We start from the raw sequence: 11,187 nt of genomic DNA, 5'->3' as shown, positions 1-11,187 counted from the left end.
CAAAATCTTGGTATCACTGCTATCTGGCAATGCTGTTATGGGACTTCTGGCATGTGAGTCATAAACAAAATACTTGTTATCAGCGTGCAACAATGCTACTGTTGAACCAGTTATTCCATGTGCTGTTATGAAAAGACAAGTGTTGGATTCAGCAAATGCTGCTTCTAGGGCTTTCTTTAAGGTGTAATAAGGATAGACTGCTTCTGTGGCAAATATGTCTCCAGTGTAAGACTCTTTTATTGATACACGTACAGTATTGTTGTAAAGTTGCAAATAGTCTGGAATATCATCAACGGAGAGGAACTCCACACCAGATCTTAGTGATGGTTTTATGTAGGTGTATAGTGCATCTCCTTGAAAAAGTACACCATCAAGGTCTGTACTTGTCCAGGTAATTGCTTGTCTGCAAGTACTGTGGTTAACAACTGCCATTAAAGCATTTGCAGTGCATTGTTTGCCTCTATTATCTCCACTGAAAATGATGTCACCTTGGTGGTATTTTCCCGATAAAATAGATTCACACATTGTTCACAATATATGTGTTCTTTGCTTGACTTTATTTGCACAATGCACAGTGCTCAGTGGCACGATTGAGTCTGGTGTGTGCAAAATGCACAGTGCTCAATGGCACGATTGGTCTGGTGTGTGCAAAATGCACAGTGCTCAATGGCACGATTGGTCTGGTGTGTGCAAAATGCACAGTGCTCAATGGCACGATAGGTCTGGTGTGTGCAAAATGCACAGTGCTCAATGGCACGATAGGTCTGGTGTGTGCAAAATGCACAGTGCTCAGTGGCACAATTGGTCTGGTGTGTGCAAAATGCAGTGCTCAGTGGCACGATTGAGTCTGGTATGTGCAAAATGCACAGTGATCAATGATCTGTTAATAGGTCTCAAGGTCTAATTTGGTTGGATCAAGGACTCTCTTTCAAACCTCTTTGGTTGGATGCAAAATGTAATGCGTAGATTTCAGCAGAAGAAGTATAAATGTGTACTGTGTAAAATCTTATTGAGTACAGACTTTTGCTAGCTGTAAGTTTCTGTATATTACTGTGTCACTTGTATATATAGCAGAGAACAGTCTAAGGCGTCACTGAAACAGAAAGAAAATATTGTCTTGATCACATAACATCTTACTAGTACCAACAAAAAGCAAAAATCTACAAAAGTTCAGGTGTGACATCTTGCCAACTGCTTTGCTGATTGTTTAACAGTTAGCTACAATCCGTTGTTTTCTACTATTCTTTGGAAATGTATGTTTTAATGTATTAGAATCCGATCCATCTTTTCAACTTGTACGATATTTTTACAATCAAAAATGCCCTGCATAATGCCTCGCATCGGCTCAAGCACAGTGCACCATTAAACTATCTAAATTCTCGTCAATCCCCACACACTGGTTTTACTAAAAAAACTATATACCGTTCCTTGGAAATATGTTTCAATGTGTCCGAATTCATGATCACTATCTTTTCAAATTGTACGTTACTCTTACGATCGAAAATGTCCTGCAGGACCTCCTGCAGCTGCATATATAGACGCACGCCCCCCTCCCACCCGCACGTAAACTGTTCCAATCGTTGCACAATAAACTTGACTGTATACCCTCCACAAAATCTTTCGTCAAATGTCGTGCTCATTTTACTCACATGACACTACGCCTTAGAATGTAATGTTATATTTTAATACATCCGAATTCCAGAAAGATAACTTTACAAACTGTACCAATTTCTGTACGATAAAAATCTCACCTCCTCCGCACCGTCAACGCCCGTGAGGGTATTTACCGGAATAACCCGAAATGACCCGGAATAACCCGGAATAACCGTAATATTTCTTGTTCCCATGGCCATATATACATTATTTTATGCCAAAATATTGCATTCTGCGATCTTAACTTATCAAAGCACACTGTATTTCGGTAGCTTTCATCCTTTATTAAGGTTATTCCGGGTTATTCCGGGTTATTCCGGGTTATTCCGCTAAATACCCGGACCCGTCAACGCTATCGCAAAATGAACCGTGCGATTTAACGACAACTCCTCAAATGTTACATGACCAGTGTTTTACTGCAAATCAAGAAACATTTTCCTTTCCTAGACTTTGCTAATGAGCGCTGCAATGTTTTCTGTACGAGTAGAGGTCATGGATAAACAGTATTCTTACAACGTTTATTTGAAGGGCTAAGAAGGGCTGAGAATTGTCGTAAAAACGCACGGTACATTGCGTTTATTTGAAGGGCTGAGAAGGGCTGAGAATTGTCGTAAAAACGCACGGTACATTTTGCGACCATAGCAGACCCATCCAAGGACGAACCATTAAACCGGGGACAAAGCCGGGCGCCTGCGGCGCCCCGGCAAAAAACCGAACCCTGGTGTACCGGTACTGGACCTGTATCTAATTAGTGCAAGCCAGGCAGGATAACAGGTCAGGGGATGGCCTCTTTGACAGATAAAATTACTGTGAAATCACCATAGCAGTCTCTGAGCCCCAGTGAGGGAAAAGCAACAAGGGTCAAATTTTTGTTGCATCATGTGTCTACCATAATAAACACGTTTTTATTGGTTCAAACATGCTTCTACCCTTTTTAATACATTGTTTTGCCATTATAACATAATATAACATAATATTATGATATAATATTCAATGCCATGCATTTAGGTCCGGACTCATTAGGTCCGGACCTGTACCTAAACCTCTGGATTCGAATTTGGACCTGTACCTAAACGTGGGTTTAGGTACGCATCCCTAGTTACTAGTTGATGAGAGCCTTTAGCGTCAGGACAGGAAAGAGAGACAGGACTACAATGAATTGAGTCACTGTCATACATTCAGATAAATACCAAAATTGATGTGTTTGACTATAACTATAAGAAAACAAAACGATGATGTACCATCAAACAGGATGGGGATGAAGCGATAGTTGCAGGCCCTATTTTCCAGGTACTCTGTCTGGAGGGACCTGTGGATGTACAAGGTGTTCAGCCCCTCCATACTGTCACTCTTCTGCTCAACATCCAACAGGTACTGGGGACTGCAGATGATGATCACAAACGCTGCCTGGGGAGAGGAAAATGAAACCTTCAACTCAAGACTCATCTGTGTTAGTACAACTGTTTTAGCCTTCCAGGCTTTTTGGGCCTTTTTTGGCTTATAATACACACACACAATTTCCCGGCCATTTTTTTTTTTGGTACTGGATCGTTTGTGCTGCTCGGGCCCATAGAGCCTGCATGAATTTGGCATTTCAAAACTGTTCAACTATGAAAATGAAACCTGTTATACTTTGGGGATACTCTATAGAAAAGCAAGAGTGGACCTTTGAGTGGAATCCTTGGGATTTTACCATTGAGAAAGATCCTCACTCGCCAGATCACATAACTAAAGGCATTGCCCTTGTGACCTTGAGCACACCCACTAACCACTCCCTCTCACCATGTATGTGTTTCCTTGCGAGCAGATCGAGAGAGCTTTTGTTAGAGTTTCACTCAGATACCATGCAGTCTGCATTGACACCTTTATGATCCATTGACATTGATCTAATTAATCCTACTCACTCCCTTTATTCTGCCGTCCAGCCATCCCATCTTGTCCATGCCAGCAAAGTGTCGCTCAAACATGTCCACCTCCACGAAGAACCCCTCCCTAAACAGCTTCTTGGCCATGTCTAAGACCCGCACGAGGTGGACCTCGTTCTCGTGGGAGTAGGTGATGAAAATCCTCTCCGATGTTGCTGGAAAAACAGTCTCTCTCGGTTAGACTTCAGTCAATCAATCATTCAATCAATAACCTTCATTTTATCTGAAGAGCCCTGTCCGCCTTAGCCGCTATTCCCAGATGTCCACTGGCTCTATGACTCTTATGCCCTGATATTGGCTCTTCCACACCAGCTGCTCTTTTTTAAGGTTTCCGGGGCGGCTAATTGAGAGAACTTGGGTTGTAATGGATATTGGTAGGTGAAAACATAAGGTTTCTAGAAATAATTTTTGAAACCTTATGGATGACGTCATTATGACGTCATCATGTCCTACTTTCCATCTCATTATTTTTATTTAATGAAAAAGTACACAGCTTAGGCAATTACAAGCAACACCAAACTTCGTTTTTCACTAGATAATGATGAATGCTACACCGGGGCGTTTGCGCCAAAGAAAATATATTAAACATACAGAATTATAGAGAAATTATTGATTTTTAATTAGGCAGTTAATAAAGTCCCCGTAACCACCGAACAATCAATACAAATGTGAAAATGCAATTTTGAATTTTGCAAATACAATTGCATTGTGATTTATGATCGTCACAGAGAAGATTCAATAAATTCTAGACTTACATTTTCTTAATCCATAAAAGACTGTTTCCAAACTGGACAATACAGTCAAGTGATGGTTCAATATTTTCATTACTGACAATTTTCTTAGTCTGCCAGGACCACTTGCAGGGCTCGAAATACTGGGTGCATGTGCACCCAGGTGCACCCAAAATTGGAGCTGTGCACCCAATTTTTTGTCTGTGGGTGCACAGGGTTCACCCAAATATTTTCTTACGTTTATGTATGTAAAGATATTAAAGTATCCTAGTAGTATACATCATATTCTTGACATCTAAGTGTTAGAAAGAAAATAAAAATGTCTGTCATGGTACTTGTTTAAGAATCTGATAGCTAAGAATCTGGTAACTAAGTTTTATTATTAGGTTATTACTTAAATTTAAGTGGTGCACCCAAAAGGTTTTTGGTGCACCCAATTTTTTAAGTTGGGTGCGCCAGTGCACCTAATCCCAAAAATGAATTTCGAGTCCTGACTTGCCAATAAAGGTATCAGAAAAAAATCCCCCCAAAAATGTACACTTAACTTGATGTCCCCAAAATATGTGACAGGTTGTTCAGAGTAATCTAACCGGCTAATGCATCACTGTATGCTTACAATTAATTAATAAAGTACTAGTAGAATGTTTGTACCACTAAACAGCCATTATACTAATACAAAGAGATCTATGTAGTACAAGTAGCTATAGATTTTGACTTTGGTTACACCCCTATGTTTTGACACCTAACCCAAACACTGACCCTAACTCTAACTCTCAGTGAGTCTCACATAGGAGTCCAGAAATTAGGGGTAACACTACATATAGGTGTGTCAGTACATAGGGCTGTCCCCTTTGACTGCATACCTGGTACTGGGTCGGGTGCAGTTGGAGGGTAGTTGACGGACAGGGAGCGGTTACAGTGCGGGGACGGCGCTCCATTCTGCATCGCTGCTCCCCCGCAAGCTCCCATCATGCCTCCTGGTGCCGCGGCGGGCGGCATGGACATGGCCCGGACCATCTGAGGGTGGGCCACGCCGCTCTCGTTTCTGGAAGTACCGGTGTTGCTGCCACTGGCGCGGAAGCTGTCGGGTGCTGATGACATGCCGGATTCCGAGCTCGGCCCCGTGGCTGCGTTCTGCACGTGCTGTTTCTGAGGCATGGAATTTTGTTGTGGTGGTGGGGGATATCCATTGTATGCGTGGTATGGAGGAGCATTGGGTTGGTAGGGACCATTCACCAGTGGTTGGGAGGGGTGGTGAGGAACCCTCATCGGTAGGTCATGCTGCATGTACGGGTGCCCTCTACTCCCACCCACGGCACCGTTACACTGTGGCGCCCCCATGTCTCTACCGTAGGGCATACGGGCAGCAACACAGCCAACCCTGGGCCTGGCAGCACCATTCAACCATGGATTTTGGTGACCATTCATACCGGGGTGGTTGTACTGTGGCGGTCCCATGGGCATATTGTACTGCTGCCCGTTGGGATATTGCTGTGCTACAGGATAAAAGTCATTACTCGTTAGAGTCCTAGGAGTATTGTCGGGCATGAAACTACCGATGGGAGGCAGGTTAGGCTGGTTGGGCTGGCCCTCATCGCTCGTTAGGATGTCATCAGTGGAGAGATCTTGGTCACCGCGGGAACTCGGAGAGTAGGGGTAAGACGGTGACGGGACACTTTCCGTCTCGTCTTGAAAACTAGAGGAGCATGGCTCTTTTCTGTCCGAACATGTCGAGCGTGGCCCCGTGCTTCCAGCATTGGCATGTGTGCTACATGTACTTTCTACGTTAGACTTCTGTTCCCCACATTCCATTCCGCCATTCTCCTGCCCTGCTATGTTCAGGGTCAACATCCCAGAGGTCACCGACCCCTCCATGCTGGTTGTCCTACTCTGACCTCTTGGTGCCAGTCTGCTGACCGTCCCAGACGCGCCGCCCGCGCTTTGATTCTGACTCATCGACATGGCTGCGGCACTAGTACTGCCAAATGGAACGTTCGAATCAGCACCCTGCTGAACATGGTGCCAGCTTCTGTCTGGCGCAGGTTGCTGTCTCACCCACACATCCCCCTGCGCAGGACGGCTGTTTAAACTCCGGGTGTTATCGGGCACATCCTCGCTCTCTACTGGCTCGGAGCGGAGGCTGCTGTTTTGGCTTGTTGCCAGGGATACTTGTCCTTCGCTGGTCAAGCTGACAGGGTGGTACCGGTCGTCGTGTTCTACTGCAGAAGGACTGGCTTTTCTCTGCGAGGTGGCTGCGACTTCTGTAGAAAGAGAAAGAGTTAGCAAACACTGTCTAGGCCTGCAGCATACTGATCCATCATTCACGGTGCAAATAATTCTACTTCTCATATGGCTGACACATACACTTGAGAAATGTAAATTTCAATATGTTGCAAAAGGATACACAGCCTTAGGGACTGTACGATATTTATCAGGGGGGGAGGGCTGGTGCGTTAGGAGGGGAGGGCCATGTTAATTTTTTTTGAGGTGGGGGGAGGGCCATGTTAATTTTTTTTTAGATAGGGGGGAGGGCCATGTTAATTTTTTTGAAAGAATTGTTTATACTCTTTTTGTTTTGATATCTTGACATGGCCCTAAAACTGATAAAATAAGCCTTCTGAATAGCCTAAAATGCAAGAGCTTCAAAGTGGCGCTGCCCTGGACCAGTGTTCCCGCCAGGCATACGTCATTCCGTCTACAGACTTATTTTTTTCTGGAAAGACGCACTCGGCTCGGCTGAGTTTCCCAAAATATTTAAGTTACAAAAGCGGTGCACGGTAAATATGTGAAGAATCCAAAACTATACACTTTATTTTTTATTTTAAACATTTCTTTTGTTTCAAAAAGACAAAATTTGCGGCAGAAAAAGGGGCCGCAATATTGTTGTCAAGTGTCGATCGAGTCGGCTGTGCACTGGCATTGGCGTCCGTAGCACATGGCGCGGCACGCCCCCCTCCCCAGACGGACTAGGGATCGCAGCGTCCAGTACGTCTTTTCTGGCTACTCCTTCAAGACTACACCGGCACTGATCACTGCCAAAGATGCAGCAGATCGCCCTCCTTCGTATAATGTATAACGTTCTTGGTCTACTCTACTCTATGTAAAAAGAAATCCAGCGGTGAGCCAAAGAATTTCACGCCTAAAACGGGGTTACCTGAGGTCGCACGAAACAAACGTGGAAAATGACGTCGCGGCCTTGTAAAACCCGACCGATTCGATAAATGATAAATTTGAGTAAAATCATCGGGCAAAATAAAACACAAGGTGTGATGGCGACGTTTATTCTATCCTCTGGAAAAACTACTAGCATTTGATGCGGGAGGGTGCAACATCGATCGCACGAGGTAGGCATTCTTTTAACTATTCAATGCCGGAAAAAAATTGGCAGGATTTTTCCATGGGCTGACGAACTCACTGGCTAGAGCCCTGTTTGGAAGCATCAAAACCCCAAAATTTTCATATAGACATGACTGGACAAATAATACCCGGGCCAGATCATGGACTGCTGATAGTTATAACGTATTTTGGGGGAGAGGGCGGACGTCGATTACTGAAAAACGGGAGTAAAAAAGGCAACCGGCATCCAATCTCAAGGGCATAATTTTCCTATCAAGTTGCAGGAAATTCTGTTTTAGAGGGTTTGAAAATCCAAATTTTCCCGGGGGAGCATGCCCCCGGACCCCTGCACCGACGCTGTGAAAAAATCCTGGCGAGAACACAGGCGCCCTTGTGCCCTGACGTCTATATTAAGATTATTTTTTCGGTTGTTTTTCTACCTGTTTTTCAGATGCCTGTCGGGGGGAGGGTCATGTTGATTTTTTTTAGGTGGAGGGGGAGGGTCACGTTAAATTTTTTTGAGATGAGGGGGAGGGCCATCAAAAAATTTTTTGATCCGACTTCCAATGCACCAGCCCTCCCCCCCCCCCCAATAAATATCGTACGGTCCCTTAGACAGTTGATAATGCATGGTATAATAGTTATTACATGGGAAACAAGAATCCTGACAATCCGTGTACATCTGTCCATTTTTTTATGGCTAAAAGGCCATAAAGTAGTCATCTTTACTTAACTATACAGTTACATTACATTTACAGGTACCACACTGGTTTCATTCCAGCATTCTTCTGATCATGAAGCCCAACCACTGCTGATCATGACACACTATATTATTCTTTGTACTTTGTTTCTTTTTTTTTTCAGTTGTTGGCTACTAGTCTGTGCTTACTTACCCTCTGCTGCCTCATCCAGAATGAGGATACAGTCGTGCCGTTCCACTGAGTGGAACACCCCCCTGAGCTTGCCCACGGTGAAGCCAGCCTTGTGTGAGCACAGGTTCAGCACCTGGATGGTGGGGCTGGAGCCTTGGCTCGTGCTTTCAACATGCTGGAGGATTGAAACATGAAAAAATACCTTAGCCAGGCATTTTCTGTATCCAGGTTACACATCTTGTGTCTTGTATCATCCTTGTCCAAGCTTTTTTGAAAATTGAATCTCAAGACCAAAGTTCATAATGCATTTCTTAAGTAGTAGTCACCATACAATCACATGACCTGTATTAAATGAAGCCAACACACACAACCTCCTTCTCCAGGGTTCCTTCCAGACAGACCTCTTTCCCTGTCTCCCCCCTCGTGGGTTGGACAAGTTTTCTAAAATGGAAAAAATCTAACTTACCCAATCGGGCAAGTGGGGTAGGACATGCACTTGCCTGATCAGCACTTTCACTTGCCCGGGACAATAGGGCTAGTGGACTTGTCCAACCCTGCAGGAGTTGGGCGGCTGTGCAACCAGTCTGTGGAAAGTTGGTGGCGAGACATTTACCTTAACGTTGACTGACCCCCCTGGCCAATTTCCCAACTTTTTGCCCAATTCTATGATCCCCACACCCCCATAGGAATGCTGAGAGGTAAGCATGGGTTTACTGAAAATCTTATAAAATGAGAACCATGCTCTGTATTAAAATGTTGACTTACCCGGATACTGTCCATGCTAAACCCCAGCCCATCAGCGACGTCCCTCCAGTCATGGCCGATGGTTGTCTTCGGATCCAGCTTCTCTGCTAGCCGCTTCAGGTACGGCAGCTTCAGCTGGCTGAGGTGGTGCTGGTCAGCCATGGTGGTGTCTACTCTGGGGAGATGTCCTATCTAACCTGGAACACAGTGAAGGAATAAACACCGAGGCCTGTATTGTAGTTTCATGCTATTAAAGTACAAGTGTTGTCTAGATACAGCAAATGACAGCCAGTTTTGGTGCTCATGACTAAAACTTGAGAATAGGCGCATCCATGGAAGTATGTAATTTTTTTTTGGTAAGCAGTCCTTGCTAGCTTTAAAATTTATACTCTCTCTCTCTCTGTTTAAAAAAAAAAAAAATGGGGCCCACAGAACAAAATCTACTTATCATATATAATTTCTTCAGAGTAACAATTAAGCTCACACAAAAATGATATACTGTAAATGTATTTAAGTTCACGGGGATTAAATTTCGTGGCAGCGGGGGAAAAAGGACTTTTCGCGGTGGTTTTAATTTCGTGATAGCACCATGCACTGCAGTTTCTTACTGCCATGGAAAAATGTTCGCGGTGGTTTTAAGTTCGCGGTGAAGCAACCACCACTAAAAACGCAAACATTAAACCACCGCGAAAGTTTCTGCATTTACAGTATATGCTACTTACTCTTACATGATTAAGCAAATTAAAAACACAATTTCTTTATAAATTGGAACTAGCCAAGAAAGATAAACATTGAAAAACATGATGGAATTTTACTGATTTTAATAGTTATACCACACGGGACCACCCCCCCCCCCCCCAAAAAAAAACCTGCACCTGGCCATGGAATGTTGTCCAAACAACCCATGCACCACACACCCTGTTGTGCCTCCTTCTTGCAAATACTTTTATGTGCCAAATGTGAGTTCATCAAATCAAAAGCAGGATTAAGTCAATTAATTTGTGACAAACACAAAAGTTTGGGAAAACCAATGGGGTCAACTAGCATACAGAATTCAACCCTCTTTATATTATCAATCAATGATGTCTCAATTAAAGAAACAGTAAAACCAAGGCCCCCATTTATAGATATCCGACAAAAGACAACAAATAATATAAATCCAGTAAAAAGAATCTTATATGAACACCCACCTGACAATGTACAAACACTTGTATATGTTTGAAACTTTGAGTGCGTTGGATCTCCAGTACTCTAGCGCTGAGCTAGAGAGTACTAGTCTATAGTAGTAGAGTGTTACATAATATTTAGTGTTACTTGGATACTTTCAACAGTACACGCCTACAGCGTGACTCACACTTCGTAATAAGATCCCTACAAGGGTTCAACGCAGGACGCAGATCACGTCAGGCAAGAAACATTAAGCCGTGACAAAGAAAAACTGCGACTAATGATTTTTGAAAAATTTTACTTCCGCCTTTGTGACCCACCAAAATTGCATCGTCGCCATAATGTTGTTGTTGTCCCTTTTTCACAAGATAAACAGCTTATTTCAGGACATACAACCATTCCTTGCGGTACAACAATGTAAAATTGAGTAATACTACGTACCTGCATAAACTGAATCACTGTCACAACCAAAATATTTGAGAAACTGTTGAAGTTTGTGGCAGGACCTGAGCAAGTTGCAAAGTTCACGTTGGTCAGGTGAGCTTTTTTGTTACAGCGTATCTTATTGGTCAAAGGTACAAAGCTTTGACCAATCATGTTGGACATATCATTTTCTGACCCAGAGTGCACTGCGACAAGATGGTGGCCTTTGAAAAGTGAATGGCGGGATTTTCTGGAGGGAATTTGGAAAAACATCGTCTGATTTCGCAGGTTTAGGTACGCTCGCCCCCTAAAACATATTCAGGCATTATCTTATGG

At 43.6% G+C, this 11,187-nt stretch overlaps 1 protein-coding gene across 1 annotated transcript in view; it reads right to left on the bottom strand.

The window, feature by feature from the left end:
• LOC118413133 (adapter protein CIKS-like) overlaps window positions 1-11,151 on the bottom strand; it is a 13,372-nt gene extending 2,221 nt beyond the window's left edge. Inside the window, exons 1-6 of the mRNA XM_035816312.1 lie at window positions 10,870-11,151; window positions 9,283-9,458; window positions 8,539-8,692; window positions 5,173-6,570; window positions 3,558-3,733; window positions 2,895-3,060 (exon numbers count right to left, since the gene is read on the bottom strand). Coding sequence (XP_035672205.1) covers window positions 2,895-3,060; window positions 3,558-3,733; window positions 5,173-6,570; window positions 8,539-8,692; window positions 9,283-9,423 — 2,035 coding nt within the window. The 5' untranslated portion in view covers window positions 9,424-9,458; window positions 10,870-11,151. The remainder of the gene's footprint in view (window positions 1-2,894; window positions 3,061-3,557; window positions 3,734-5,172; window positions 6,571-8,538; window positions 8,693-9,282; window positions 9,459-10,869) is intronic.
• Window positions 11,152-11,187: the final 36 nt, after the last annotated feature.

Source organism: Branchiostoma floridae, chromosome 4 (genome assembly GCF_000003815.2).
Source record: "Branchiostoma floridae strain S238N-H82 chromosome 4, Bfl_VNyyK, whole genome shotgun sequence".
Taxonomy (NCBI): Eukaryota; Metazoa; Chordata; class Leptocardii; order Amphioxiformes; family Branchiostomatidae; genus Branchiostoma; species Branchiostoma floridae.
The sequence above is the reverse complement of the archived record's forward strand: the minus strand, read 5'-3'. Positions and strand labels throughout refer to the sequence as shown.